Source organism: Myotis yumanensis, unplaced genomic scaffold, assembly GCF_028538775.1.
Source record: "Myotis yumanensis isolate MYYU_CA2020_CCGP unplaced genomic scaffold, mMyoYum1.0.hap1 SCAF_5, whole genome shotgun sequence".
NCBI classification, from domain to species: Eukaryota; Metazoa; Chordata; class Mammalia; order Chiroptera; family Vespertilionidae; genus Myotis; species Myotis yumanensis.
The window spans coordinates 27,975,903-27,991,808 of NW_027223756.1; the positions used below are offsets into that span (position 1 = coordinate 27,975,903).

General features: G+C 39.9%; 1 protein-coding gene across 3 annotated transcripts in view; it reads left to right on the forward strand.

Moving 5' to 3' along the window:
- Positions 1–15,906, forward strand: part of DIAPH1 (diaphanous related formin 1) — an 82,801-nt gene that overhangs the window by 39,684 nt on the left and 27,211 nt on the right. For all 3 annotated transcript variants that reach the window (XM_070414804.1, XM_070414803.1, XM_070414802.1), the window contains 2 exons: positions 723–837; positions 1,353–1,361. In XM_070414804.1, the coding sequence (XP_070270905.1) occupies positions 723–837; positions 1,353–1,361 (124 nt within the window). The remainder of the gene's footprint in view (positions 1–722; positions 838–1,352; positions 1,362–15,906) is intronic.

Consider the following 15,906-nt stretch of genomic DNA (forward strand, 5'->3'; position numbering starts at 1 on the left):
ATTAGTGGATACAGCCCCACTCCCTCCAACCCTCCAGTAAATGAGTTCACAGGGGATGTTTGCATTGTCTGGTATTATTCCCACTGTGTGTTTGCGTTAACCTTTTTCTTCCAGAAACCAAGTTAAAATAGAGTTTAGGGATTGTAAAAAGAACAAATTTGGCACAGTCAGCCAAATTGATGGGAAAATATGTGATGTAGCCCTAACCGGTTTGGCTCAGTGGATAGAGCGTCAGCCTGCGGACTCAAGGGTCCCAGGTTCGATTCCGGTCAAGGGCATGTACCTTGGTTGAAGGCACATCCCCAGTAGGGGGTGTGCAAGAGGCAGCTGATCGATGTTTCTCTCTCATTGATGTTTCTAACTCTCTATCCCTCTCCTTTCCTCTCTGGAAAAAATAAAAGAAAATATATTTTAAAAAAATATGTGATGTAGAACAGGGGAAGATGTGAAATAATGCCTTAATGCTTCTAAAACTAGTGGGTTTGAGGTTAGAAGGATGATATGTAGCATAACTTGAATAATCATCAATAAACACACTGGAAGCATCATCTCCTGATTTCATCATGAAGAGCAGAGCTGTTGTCTGTATCACAGGTCCATCTGATTCTGGTATAGACAGTGCTCATAATCGACCAGCCACCTCTTGCTTCTTAATCAGTTTTCTAGGATCAAAAGTACAGAACTCAGCTTAGTAACTGTTAACACCCTACCTGTATCCACAGTTTGTCGCTGAGGACCTTTCCCAGAACTGCTTCTGGACAAAGGTGAAGGAGGACCGCTTTGAGAACAATGAACTTTTCGCCAAACTTACCAATGCCTTCTCTGCGCAGACCAAGAGTGAGTCCCTTCCTCATCCATGCAAAAAGGGCCAATGTAGTATTTAGAATATCCTATAAATGGGTTTCCCATCCCTTTCCCTTCCCTGGGTGAGGGTTGAAGAGAGATGGGATTTCAACTTGGAAGAAAATAAGACGTTTTTATGTTTTGGGGATGTTGGGTTTGTGAAAGAGAACTGTTGTATGTAGGTTGCTATTTCTCCACGCCCTCCCCCCACCCCCAGTTGTTTTGCATGTAGGTATTTTATATCATTATAACTTGTGGGGATATGAGATAAGGTGACAGCTCAATCTGGCCCCATTTTGATGATGCTCTTGAACCAATTCTGGCACTGCTGTTAAGGTACTACCTCCAGACCTACCTACATAATTGATGAGGGTTGGGCAGAGTCTTTATAGGTCAGGTGGTTGGGCCTACTGTCTGCAGTAACAACAAACCATGTGTGATTCCTTTTTTTTCTTCCATTTTTCTCCAATATCTGATGCTTTCTCCATCCTGGCCCTTTGCTTCTGCAGCATCAAAAGGTAAGTATATAGAAGGGCCTTTTTGTTGGATCTCTTTAATATTAGAGAAAAAGTGAAACAGATGTAAAGGAATTTCTCTTTAGAAAACTGAGACTAAAGATTGGGGTTGATTTATCTTTTCCTAGTATTTTTTCTTTTTTTAAGCATACAGAAGAACCAGTAGCTGTGTTGTTAACTGTCAGGGGAGAAATTAGGCTACCATATACTTATTCTGTCTTTGGAATGTGAGGGACACATTAAGTAATAATACCATTATCGTACATTTGTGTAAATTGGCACACTGTCTTAATTTCAAGTTCTAGAAACTTCAGAGATGAGGACTCAGAGAACCCAGATCTCAACAGTATGAAAGCAAGGTTTACTTTGCTTTCTGGTGCTTTAAACATGTCTAGCATAACATTTCAGAACATTCCTCCTTAATTTTTTTTAAGTTGGTAACCAGTTGCAGTTACCAAGTCTCTTATTCATAGTCTTACTCTTGATAGTATAATTAAATGATAGATAAATACTCATTACTATATAAATATTCCATCTTCAGATGAAGAAGTAGAGACATGGCTTAAAAACTTTTTCGAGGCCATTATAGTATGTGCCAGAGCCAGGGTTCACACTGTAGACTATGCAACTCCAAGTCCTTGCTCTAGCCTTGGCTTCTCAGACATGAATGTCTCTGCCCTGAGAGCTTCTGAGAATGTAGATCCAGACAAAGCTGGAAGAAGGGATACACTGGCTTCTGCAACACTTCATTCATTTAGGCACAAACGTCCTTGAATTGACAGTGACTCGCAGGTACAAAAAAGATTAGATTAGGGAAAGTGAGATATCGGATATTTAGTGTTGAAGGGGAGCCAGATTCTGATTACAGTATATTCAACTGTAGCAAAATTAACCCAGTTGGAGAAATAAGACGTGCTTATCTAGTTCTTGTAGAAGCCCTGCTTAGATGATTTCAGCCCAGTAGCTGCAGCTTGATGAGGAAGTTATTTGGACACTAGGTTTTCATAATATTGCATTATTTCCTCTCTCACTTGCTAAATGCAACTCCTCTATTTTAAACCATGCCTGTATCTCTCTTATATTTTATTTCTACCTAAAAGTTCTCATATACCTCCTGGCTTCTCCAGTATCAGGCATTAAAGAAAACATCTGTCTCACTCTCTACATCTGCCTCCTATAGTTAGTTTTCAGCCACTGGCTTCATTAAGGTTCAAGAAGATACGTACCTTTTTCTAAGAGGAGAGCTAGGAGAGAGGAATGGTCCTCAAATTTATACTACAAGTTCTCACATACATTTTTCTCTCTCAAGGGTTATTCTCTTATTTCTGAACTCTTGACTTCCTATAAATCAGGAATTTACTTAGTTGATTTATTTGTTGCCAAGAGTTCAGATTTGATAGGCAGTGCTATAAAAGGTCTAGTACTTTCTCATTTTCCTTATGATGATCAGTAAGGAGTCTTTATCTTGGTCTCTTTGTTGACTCTGCTTCTTTAATTCCTTGGGAACATGCTCAATACTGTAGTTAACTTTTTTTCATCCTCTCCTAGGGAGCATTGTTATCATGGTGGTGGCCTCAGGTCATTGTCTGTAGTATGTACATGATAACTAGCTTTTCATTCTGCTTTCTTCTAACTCTTTCTTTTGTTGATTATGCGATCCCATTAAAACTATTATGTTTTAAAACAGTGTGGTAAATGATAACTGATGTTCTTTTTAGGTTTATTACTTTCTTTTAAAAACCTTTTGGGTTCTTAAGATCCATGAACTAATGCCCCTTTTTAATAGTTGTGAGGTGGATGATATATAGCATTAGATTGTCTTTTTCTGTTAAAATATGAGGTGCATTATGGGAACTGTGAGCATAGAACAGTTCTCCAAGTGGTTAATGACTGAATTAGAAAGAACTCTGACAAAAAAGCAAGATCTTGACCAAGAGCTGAGAATTTCATAAAAACAACAGTGTTCTAGTTAGGATAGAACTGTGTGGGTCCAGATCCCAAGGTTTGTGCTGTTGTCCCACAGGTCAGACTGCTCAAGCTATGGCTAGGTTTACTTGTCCTGCTCTCGCAGAACTTTCATGGTTCAGGCTTTAACGGGAGTCTGTGGTGGGGAAGCAAGCTCCTCTTTCCCAAAAGGGATCCAAGGGTCTTTTCCCTTTTCCCTGTGATCCTCTTCTGTCCACTTCGTGGCACCCACCCAGTTGGATCTTTATCAGGAAATGTCCTCGTGAATCTTTGTAGTCTCTGCAACTTGAACCTCTAGAAACAAGATTTTGTAAGAGCTCAACATGCTTCCCCTTACTCAGTGAGTCTTTCGGCAGAAAGATGTCTGTTCTATCAGTTTCTTATGTCTCTCAAGTGTGTGGAATTAGAACAAGAGAACATTTTTGGGGGTTCTTGTCTTTTATTTACTAACTTCTCTTGAATTTTGAGTAGAGTCAGTGTGTTAGCACAGAGAAGTCGAGAGGTTCTGTAATATCAGATAGTATGTCTTGTAATTTATCAATCTACTCCATCACTTGGGGTTACAAGGAGTCTGATAGGGGAAAAGCGATTATCTGCTTTAATCTGACTACTAATGAGATTGCACCAGAGATTTTCCTTCATGCTTTGACTCTACCTCATCTGTAAAATGAGGTAGATGGACTTAAAGATACCTTTCAGTTCTAAAATGCTGGTTCTGTTATATATATAATTTTTTTTCTTCTTTCCTGCATAAGCTGTCTTTGGTGTTACCTATCATCATCCCAAATTCTTCTTTTGTTTTGACAGCTTTCTAAAAAGTTTTGTGTTTTGTTTGTTGTGGTCTGAGTTTCTTCTTTTTCCGTGCACTGGTGGAGATTTAAGGGAGAGTGTCATCAGATAAAGATAATTAAACTTTAATTTTCTCTAAACTGGAGGAATTTGATATATCTATCTGAAGTGTGCTCTTTCTCCTTTTCACCACCAGATGGCACATGGATCTCTTCTATTTTAGATGTGTCATTGTTACGTCTGTTAGTGACGCAGTCACGTTAGAGAGAGGCAACCTCTTTTGTTTTCAAATACAAACTGCTTGATATGCTGCCCTCTACTGTCTGGAAAGGCGTTTGGAGGACCGATAGTAACATTAAGACAGGAAGTTATACTGGCTGTTTTCAAAAGGATCTTGTCCTGCACAGCTAGTGTATTTAATCAGAGCAATTTAGTGTTCGTTTGGGAGCCTGGAGTCTGGAGAATGTTTCTTGTTTTAGTCCAATAGTTTCATGAAAGCATAGCCTTCCTTTTAGAGTGCTTACATAGACAGCCATACTTTATTAGCTTGGTAGTTCATTTTAAATGTTTATAACTCCATTATATACACATTCATACTTCCTCTCTGTCTCAGTTTCTACAAAATAGCTACTTCAAGCACATAATAGAACTATCCACTGATTTTATACTGGTAATTTCCCAGAGATACTATATTGAATTTCTTTCTTTCAGGGAATTCCCCTGGCCTACCCTGGGTGTTATTTGCTAGTGCAGAAAAGTTTTTACAGTCAACCCTTCTGTGACATTTGTTGGCTTCTGACTACCCCAAGATAATCTCAGTTTTAGAGCCTCCTAGCTATTCAAACTCGAGTGTGCCTGTATTATTATTCTAGACATATGTAGACTGAAATTATCTTCTAAACCCAACACACCACCCGCCATTACCTGCAGATTCTAGATCTGATTTCTGACAAAATGTCCTTTTTACATGGCATTGTCTGAGACTTAGGTCATCTCCTAGGGGATCTGTATTGCCTAAATTTCTGTCAGCTTGATGCAGTTAGTTCCTACATTTAAATGTCTGTTTTTGCCAGTAATTTCCAACCTTTAGTGTACATAAGGATTACAGGAAGAACTTGTTAAAAGTCCAGAGAGTCCAAGTTACAAGGACTGTAGACAGGTATATATATATATATATATATATATATATATATATATATATATATATTTTTTAATATATTTTATTGATTTTTTACAGAGACGAAGGGAGAGGGATAGAGAGTTAGAAACATCGATGAGAGAGAAACATCGATCAGCTGCCTCCTGCACTCCCCCTAATGGGGATGTGCCTGCAATCAAGGTACATGCCCTTGACCGGAATCGAACCTGGGACCCTTCAGTCTGTAGGCCGCAGGCCGATGCTCTATCCACTGAGCCAAATCAGTTAGGGCTAGACAGGTATATTTTTAACAAGCATCCCATGTAATTTTGTTATATATATATTAACCTGGCTTGCCCCATTACTTTAGTTTGCACTCTTTTATCCATTTTCTGCTTGCTATCTTCCCTCCCCTGCCATAGTCTAGAAGCTGCTCTCTACTTCTTCTTGTGATAACACTTTTATGTCTTTGTCAGAGTAGATAATGTACAAGTATTATCTTTGTTTTTATGGAGGTCATGCCAGATCACTTTGGAAACAATTTGACATTGTCTACTAACTACTAACATTTTGGAGGCTGTACTTCAAGGGCACTTGCTTCTACAAAATTATTTTCTTGCTATTTTCCCAGCCAGGTCTCAAAACATCTTTGGAGGATGTTTTGAAGAAGTTCTCTGGAGTCAGTAAAGTAGCTGGGACCCACTTAGAGATGGACTGGGCTGGAGAGGATGGATGGAGGGGGGATGATTAGAGGTCTCTCAGGCTTTTACAACAAAGATGGAGTTGATGAGAAACTGGAGGAAGTACAGATCATGATGGAGAGTGTTGTGGCTGTGCAGACATAACTCTTGTTAAGTTTGGTTATTCTCTCTCCAGGGAGACCCGGAGTTGGTAGGGATCAAGGACGTGATTAGGAGGAGGAATGGGATCTCCAGGAAATTTCAGAGCAGAGTAGGCTTTGGGATAAGCAGAAGAGGATCCAGTGCTCTTTGGCTACATACTGGAGCCCAAACTGTTGCCCCCAAGGAAAAAGCACTGTTATGAGGGTCCCTTACACTCTGGGAGTTGTTGGATCTGAACTTAATTTTCTGCTGATAGGGACAAATCTCCCTCCAAACATAAAATAGTAGCCAGACTAGTTTTCAGGGAGCCCTAAGGGAATCTCTGCCACAGATTGTTTTTTTTTCTGGGCTTTTCTTTCTGTTTCTCTATTATCTGTTTTTCTGCATAGGTAATATAGGGAGTTCAGAAGTCAAGATAGTTATAAAAACGTTTCTTTCCACACTTGTATTCATCCATCTCATCCTTTCCCCACCCCTCCTCTCTAGAGATTACCATTTTTATTAATTTCTTGGTTATCCTTTCAGTGTGTTTTTTAAAATGCAGTTATAAGCAAATACTAATATAGATTCTTATCCTCCCTCCTTTTACCAAAAGGCAACATGCTATCTATACTGTTATATATTGTCTGTATCCTGGAAAATCTTCCTATCAATCAATACATAGAAATTTTCCTCATTTAAAAAAATTCTAAAGCATGTATTTTATAATGAATACTATGATAATACAAAAATATAGTAATGAAGCAATTGGTCCTTTTTTTGAAACAGTAGCTGCAATGAGCCATTTTATCTGACTGCATCTTAGCATGCATGAGTCCTTTTTTTCTCTCTGTTTTCACTGAAAACCCTCATATCATGACCGAACAGTTAGTGACGCACCCAATTCTATAAAAATACAGCAACTCATTCTAGAGCCTTGCAGCATTGTGGTATGAGGAAGAGAGACTTGAAAAGTTCTGCTAAGGGGCCTTCTAGACCTCTAGCTAGTTTACTGGAGTGTTATACTCTAGAGCAGAGCTTTGTGTCACTAGCTTATATAAGGGCACCACTTCATAGAGGGGTATAGTCTTAAAAAAAAAAAAAAGGATTACCTACCTAATTGTTTCTTCTTAGCTTTTGTCCTGAAGGAATTGCTCTAGAACTTAGTACCCTTTAACTGTCCCATGTTATAGCTCTACAGAATAAGTCTGCAGTTTATTTAGTATTTAGGTGGGTGGGGTGCTCGCCTTTGGAGCAGCATGGATGAATGCTCATGATACAGTGCTAGGCAGGAAACAATTGTATATAACCTTTACTGCAATCCTGTTTTACAGAAAAAATACAGCAGAAGTAAAAGATTGGAAGAGTATGTTACCACAAAACTAGAAGAGTTTTTGTTAGGGTGCTAGATTTTTTTCCTTCCATTTTTCTATAATGCGGTCATATTATTATTATAATGGGAAGTACAGAGGGATTAAGAAGGAAATTGCCAAGGCCCAGGGTGCTTGAAAGGAGGGTTTCTAGAAGTCTTGGACCTGATAATGTGCAGAGTAGAGAGCAGTCTTACAAAGCAGGTAATGGCGTCTTTTACTTCACTCTCATAATGATCCTAGCCTGTTGGAAAATCAGATTCCACCTGAAAAAGCTATTTGTTCTTCTCTCAACTCCCTTGGGTATGGGAACCCCTGTTAAACAACAGAAGGGTATTGGTAACCCCATGTGTGCAAGATGAGATGCAATCATCCTTCCCTCCTTTATCCCAGTAATCCCAGCTCTGTTCTAAGAGTCAGTGACTTTTTCTTTTGTATATATTAGATTGGAATATAAGACACTGTGTGTGTGTGTGTTTAAATTTCCTCTTGGCAAGAAAAACTGCTAAAATCCTTTTAAGAATGTCCCTCTTTTCCTATTCTGCTTGCATTTCTGTTCTGCTTGCATTTTTCTTTTCAGCCACGGGGTGTGCGCAGTTGAGCTATTTTGGCTCAGGTTCCAGATTGTGAGGTCAGAGACTGGGGATTGGAGGAGAGCATCAGGTGACTTTCAGTAACAGTGATGACGATCCTGCCCTCATCCCCACCCCTTCCTCCCCCTCTCTTTCCCCACCCTTTCCTGGCTTCCACCTTAGGAACAAAGAAGGGAAAAATACAGCAATATGACGAAAACCAGCAGCTGCAGCTGCAGACTCAGGCTGGGGGCTGGGTGTTTATTCCATCTGTTCTCTTTGTTCCACTTTTACACTGTTCCCCTCCCAGTCCCCTGAATAAAATGGAGGGTATTTCTAGGATCCTTTGTTACAGAGAATGACTTAGAAATTTGCAGTTTATTCAGTATTTAGGTGGGTGTGGGTGAGACAGCAGATTAAAAATGCTTTAAGCACCTAAAAAAGATGAAGGTATTTTGCCTTCTCATTCTGTCTTATTCAAAAATACCTATTTAATGTCAGAGACTGTGATAGGAGCTTATCACCTATTATTTCTAATTATTAAAACAGTGCTGCCTAATAGGTATTACCTTCATTTTATAGCTGAGACATACCAGGTACAGAATTAATGTCCTTTGCTTATTAAGATCTCATAGCAAGTAAATATCAAGCCAGAATTGGACCCCAGATCTGTTGGATGCAGAATTCAGCATTTAGTGAAACGGAATGGTAAGAAGGCAGGCATGTTTAGAGAAACCTGAGGTGCCTGCGTTTGGGGACTGGCATGGCACTGCTCCAGTAGGCTTTGCTTTTCACCAGAAGGCAGTGTCCTGATTTCTTCAAAAAGTAGATGTCAAGGTAAAAAATGAGATCAAGGAGAACATAGAGATTAAAATAGAATTTTTAAACATGTCAGTCAGTTGCAGTGTTTGGACCTTATTTAGATCCTGATCCATTTTTTAAGAAAGGAAAGACTTTATTCCTAGTACCTTAATTTGATGCCTTTTCCCCTGCCCTCTAGCCTGCTGTTCCTTGCATAAACCTGTCTGTCCTACCCTTTTGCTGACTTGCTCGGGGCACTGACTGTCCTTCAGTCCCTACCCACCCAGATCTCTAAAGCTGATCTCTTAGCACTCCCTCATTGAGTCACCTTCCTGGGTGTGCTGGGAAAGTGTGAGAAATTCAGTGACTGTATTGTCTGAATGAGCCATGCTTTGAGAAGTGCCTGGATTTCTAATACTGCTTTGCCCCCACCCTTTCAGAATCCCATCGTGTCCCACTCTTCCTGGTTCTTGTTGCTTTGGAATTCTGTCTGGCTTTGTTCCTATGCTTCAGGTTTATCCATTTCTGCCAATTTGCTCCATCCCTCCTTACAGTGTGCACATCCAATGATGTAGTTCTGTGCGATTTAGCAGATGCCTATCTGTTTTGGCCAAGAGGCCAGTGGTGGGCATCTGGTTACCTTTGGGCAGGGATAACAGCTGTTCATTTGGTATGCTGTCTGTCTGTTTTCCCCTTCTGTGAGGTATACCTACAAATGGCTGTGAGGGGCTGAATTTTTCTCTCATGTACATTACAGCTATGAGGAATGTAAAGTAGAAATCCTCCACCTGGGCAGCTTCTTACATTAGCACATGGTAGCACTCTCATGTTCTGTCCTCTTCCCAGAATCAGAGAACTCGGGTAGAACTTAACAGACATGGCTTATTGTATGCTGGGTGGACTTCGTGATTCCAGAGCTGTTACCTTCACAGAAAGTTTGTTGTTATTTCCTAGGGATCTTACTAAGTGTTCTACTCATTTAGATATGCGGGGGAGATCTAGGACTCTTCCACAAAGACCCTATTTCTTCAGCGAGAACGACAGTGGTACCAAAGTCCACTTTTTTTTTAAAACTTCCTATTTTGATTCTGTGCTCATATGTATTACATGTACTGCAGTTATCTCCCTTTCTGGATATTTTGCTGCTTTATTTAAGTAGCAGAAACAGTGGTGACTTGTACCCACAGAATTTTAAGCATGTTTGTGCTTTTCCCACCTTTCTCATGTGTTCTCTTTTAGTCATACAGTACTTGGCTTACTCAAGGGAGGTGTAGCATATGATTATATTCCCTAATGAATAGGGACAAATGCCGCAGGCTTTGTCTTGGGCTGAGGAAGTAGTGTGGTCCTGAGTAAGTGAGTGAGAATTAAGGTTAGGTGGAGTGCTTCGTAGCTCAGCCTGAATCTTTCAGCTCGGCAGATGTAACTGGCATTAGGTACCAAAGTCCTTTTTCCTACTGTACTTACTCCCACCTGCAATTCTTAAGCACTTAGTTTTCAGGATGTCAGGCTACTCCCCCTGCCTCCATTTCCTGTTTGTGGTCTTCATTGAGAGAAGCCTGCTACAGGAATTCCTGGGGAAGTGATGGCTATAACTGCGGGACTCCGGAGGCCCCTAGCTCATTACTGAAGTTGGGGAATACTGTGCAAAGCAGGACCTCCCTTCCGTCCTGTGGGCCTTAGAAACTAACTCTGTTACCAATTATAACCAAGCAATAACTGTGATTCAGGCTGCTGACTCTGCCTTGACTATTCTTAGTCTTTAGAGGCTAAAGATTATTTTTCCTTCTTGTGCCTCAATTTCTATTCTTTGATTTTAGAATTCAACATGGGATCAAGATTCATGACAAAATTAGCTTGGACTCTGTCAGATTGATTGTTTTGACATATTAAAAAATGATGAAGAAAGCAAAACGGGGTCCCTCTGTTGGACAGCAGGGGGTGCCCTTTCCCTTCGCTTTATTGCCCGGCACTCCCTGCAGCACGCAGCCATTTTAGACAAATTGTTTTTGTTTCCAGCTAACTCCATTTTGTGTTGGTGACGCAGGAAAAAAAGAGTGCGGCAAGGGAGGGGTGAGACTGGAAGGGAGGCACGCCACACACTCCTTTACTCAGCACTGGCTCACCAGGGACTTCCCTTGCTGCAGGCTGCCTGCATCCTGAGCAATAGATGCAGCAAGTCCCTGCCAGCTGAGCAAAGAGCAAGTGGCTACTGGCTGCTGGACACCTAACAGTGACAGGGGGCTAGTCTCTGACAGCAGGCAGAGCATCCCCTGTCTCACTGAGAATCTAAGCCCGGGTTTAGGTGGTTTTTATTGCAGAGATGTTTAGGATGGTATTCTCAATTATAGGATCAGCTAAGAAGAAAGGGCCTTTTAAAATTTTATTTTATTATTATTTTATCCATCACCATTTATCCCCCTGTACCCTCTTTCACCTCCACCCACCCCCTCTCTCCAGCCCAAGAAAAGGCCTTTTCACTTAGTTGTCTGAAAAGAGTTAGATACCTTGATGACTCTAGGAAAACAATCTTTTAAAAAAGTTTTTATGTTGAAAATTAAAAAAAAAAGAAACAGCCCTGGCCGGTTTGGCTCAGCATTTAGAGCATCGACCCTTGGACCAAAGGGTTGTTGGTTTGATTCCCAGCAAAGGGCATGCACCTCGGTTGCAGGTTTGTCCCCCAGCCCCTGTCGGAGCACATATAGCAGGCAACCAATTGATGTGTCTCTCTCACATTGATGTTTCTCTCTCCCCTTGCTCTCCTCCCTTCCCCTCTCTCTAAAAAAATCAATGGCAAAAAATACCCTGGGGTGAGGATTAAAAACAAACACATATACTATATATATATATATATATATATATATATATATATATATATATATGGCATAGTATGAATATCTGTGTTTCCATTACCCAAGTTTAGAAATTAACTCATGGCCACTCTTGTTTATCTACCTGCATCAGCTCCCTCCTTGCCATCCCAGTTATTTTAAAATATGTCATAGTTAGTCATGTCATTTAATTTGTAAGTAGTTCAGAATGTGTATAAAAAAATAAGGGCTTTAAAAAATATCATTAGATATTAAAATGTTTAAATTTCTCGTTATCGTATAGTACTAATTTTTTTAATCATTTGTTCATTTGAATCAGAGCCTAACAAAATTTATACATTGCACTTGGTTGATGTGTCTATGTTTCCCTCTCCACTTTGTGCTGTCCTCATTTTTTAATCTTGCAATTTATTTATAGACTTGATTTCTTAAGGAAATAGGTAGGATCTCTCAGGTTAGGACATGGAAGATACAGAGCCAGACTTCTCTTCTTCATAGAGCAGAGCCTCCCATCTTTGGGGTTTTCCCCGAGGTGATGGCAGAGGAAGTGAAGGGCGATGCTCTGCAGCCTTCAGGTGGAGGACGGGCTGGAGTCTCTTACTGGAACAGTGGCTCATTTTTCTTTTTTTAAATCCTTACCCGAGGATATTTTTCCATTGATTTTTAGAGAGAGGGAAAGACAGAGAGAAATATCAGTGTGCAAGAAACACATCGATTGGTTGCCTCCTGCACGATTTCCAACCAGGGCTTGGACTGGGGAGGAGCCTGCAACCGAGATACGTGCCCTTGACTGGAATCGAACCCAGGACCCTTTGGTCCACAGGCCGATGCTCTATCCATGAGCCAAACCAGCTAGGGCTGTGATGGCAAACCTTTTGAGCTCGGCGTGTCAGCATTTTGAAAAACCCTAACTTAACTCTGGTGCCATGTCACAGATAGAAATTTTTTGATATTTGCAACCATAGTAAAACAAAGACTTATATTTTTGATATTTATTTTATATATTTAAATGCCATTTAACAAAGAAAAATCAACCAAAAAAATGAGTTCATGTGTCACCTCTGATACGCATGTCATAGGTTCGCCATCACTGAGCTAGGTAGGGCGAAAGTGGCTTATTTCTCCTGACATGGTGGCCTGTTGTCCAAAGTCTTTAGAAAAGTTTGCAGACTTCTGTTAATAGAGAATGTGGTTGAAGTGGACCATGGTCTTTCCTAGGAATTAAAGACTTGTTAAGCTTTGGGACACTGGATTTATGTGCTGTGTAATAGCTGCATCCTTAGGGTGATTCCAGATCCTCTGCTTGGTCTTCCCACCACTGTCTCCCTGATCAGACCTAATGAGTTAGCAGCACTTCATAAACTGTTTTATAAAAAGAAAAAAATATAATTTTGGGGGTGGGTATGTTTGAAAATTCTTCCATGGCTTCAGCATTATAACATCCCAACTCTTCCCCATGACCTTTTTGGAGATTACCCCTGAGTTTGACTTACATACACATGATGAGATGAAAGCTCTTGCTTGATGCTCAATTCTCCCCCTCCCGAAATGGGTCAGTGACTCTGAGTTTTAGCAGTCACAGCAGGCAGTCTGTTCCCTTGCTCCTGGGAAGGGCACAGGTTACAGAAGGGAAGTGGCAGGGTCTGAACTCTTGGCAAGGCTGGCAGGGCACTTGTGAAGTCTGGTCCTTGGAGACTAGATTGGCTGTGTGCCATTTTGGAAGCCGTAGTTCCCATTAGCAAAAGTGCTTTGAATCTGCTGAAGAGGTCAGGATTTCAGCAGCTAGAAACGTGCTAGAAACCCTGGCACTAACTCACCTTTTTACCAAAGAGTCAACTGAGTGATAAGGGTCTCTTTTCTGTATTCTCAGCAGAGAGTCACAGACATTTGCAAATGAGATTCTCCTCCTTTCCTCTGTGCTAAGAAGCTGTCTGTACCTACTTCTGCATCCTTGCTCTGGCAAAATGAGGCTGAAACCCAAGCATTGATAGGTTATATGTTAAATGCTATAAAATTGTATGCTGAATTAATGCACCATTCCTCTAACAGGGCTGAGACAGCTGCTAATGGGAGTATCCTATGGGTTCTACATTTGACTCTATAGCTGGTTGTCCTTGGGGTCCCTCCCTCCCCCAACCCAGTGTGAAAGCAAAACCACAGCCAGCTGTCTAAGGATATGAAACTGTTATAGGTGGTATCCAGACCCATGCCTGTTTTCTCTTTCTTAGTTCCCTGGTGGGTGACAGCTTTAAAAAATGTACACATAATATACTGTCTCACTACCTTTAACAAATCAATTTGTCCATGTTCTCTTGTAGTCTTTACTTATACTGTATATAGTATTTATAATCAAAATCGTGTGTGTATTTTTTCTTCTTTATTTCAAGTTGAAGTGTACAAATCATGTGTACGAGTCAATGAATTTTCACAAAATTAAAAATGAAATTTATATCCATGCAATCAGCACCCAGATCAAGAAACAGAACATTACTAAGAACTAGAAATTCCTTGTGTCCACTTCAGTGACAACTGATGACTTAATCCTCCCGCCCCTGACCTAGAATAACCACTATCCTCACTTAACACCATGGTTTCCTTTTACCTGGCTCCTGTTATGCACAACGTATTTACTTGTTTGCTTGCTCTTACAATGCATTAGTTCCTTCAGTATTGTTGACTCATTCCACTTTGAATGCAGTATTTGTCTACACCAAGCCTGTTTGATTTTTTTATGAGGTAATTCTCAAACCCATCTATTTAGGTCTGTCTTCAGCCCTGCTATAACCTTGTCATTCCCTCATCTCTTACCTGGAATGCTAACCCCTTCTTTAAAAAAAATTTTTATCAGTCTCGGTGATAGTCATTCTCTGTTGTATAGTAATACTTTAAAAAATAATATACTTTTGCCTATTTTTCTTGAATGGAAGATTTATAAATGGAAGATTTTTTATCGATTGCCTCCCTGCTAGAAAAGTGAGGATGATACTTCTCTTACTACCCTTCCCTTTTCTCCTCCAAATTATCATCATCTAATTTTTAGGTCGTCTTCTTTTTTTAAAATATATTTTTATTGAATTTTGGAGAGAGAGAGAGAGAGAGAGAGAGAGAGAGAGAGACATCAATGAGCGAGAAACATCGATTGGCTGCCTCCTGCATGCCCCCTACTTGGGATCGAGCCCACAACCCAGGCATGTGACCTCTTGGTGCATGGGTTGACACAGCACTGAGCCATACCCGTTGAGCTAGGTATTCTTTTAATGTTTAAACTTTTTATTGTTAAATATAATAAAAATACAGAAAGCTACATAGAGCAGATATACAACTTTGAATTATTACAAGGTGAAGACCCTTGTAAACGCCACATGTCAGGAGATAGAAAACCTAGGAACCCCCATGCTTTTCCCCCTCTTAAGAGAAATCACTGTCCTGATTGGCAATCACTTCTTTATTTTTTATCGCCCAAGTTTATATTACTGAACACTATAACTTAGTTTTGCTTGTATTTTAAAATGTCATTTTGTCTCTCTTAATCTATAGGTTCTTCTTCTTTTTCTTTTTCTTAAAATTCATTTGTTGTAAAAACTATATCACTTGTCCCGTGGAGTTTCCCATAATATGGATTTTGTAATTGTATTCCCCTGATGTAGTTTCTGTGTCCTTTATTTACTGTAAATTGGTAATTGAATCTAGAGGTTCAGTGAGAATCAGGCTCTATTTGTCTTTTTGCCAAGACTTCATAATAGGAATTAGGTTTCTCTTCAGAGGGCACATAATGACTGGTTGTCCCTCCGTGATGTTAGCAGCTATTGATTTTCAGTGCATAGATCTATTAGTTCATTAGGGTTGCAAATGGTGATATTCCAAACAAAAGGAATTCTTTATATATTCTAGATATTGTTTGTCACTTAAGTGTATCACAAACATCTTCTCTGACTCTCTAGCTTGTCTTTTCACCTTTTTTTTATAGTGTCTTGGTGAACAGAAGTTTTTTATGAAAAAGTGCTTAGATTTATCACTCTTTTCCTTTAAGACTAATATATAGTGTATCTGGTTTAAGAAATCTTTTAGTCACTAAGATAATTAATCCTATAGTTTTGCCTTTCACAGTAAGGTTTTTAATTGATTTCTTTGCATTTGAATACAATTTCTTTTTTTTTTTTTTTTTCATATGGACACTTAGTTCCAGTTCCATTTATTGGGAAGTATGTTCTTTTCCCAGTCATCGACATGTTCAGTCTGCTATATCAAGAGCCTTTATGCA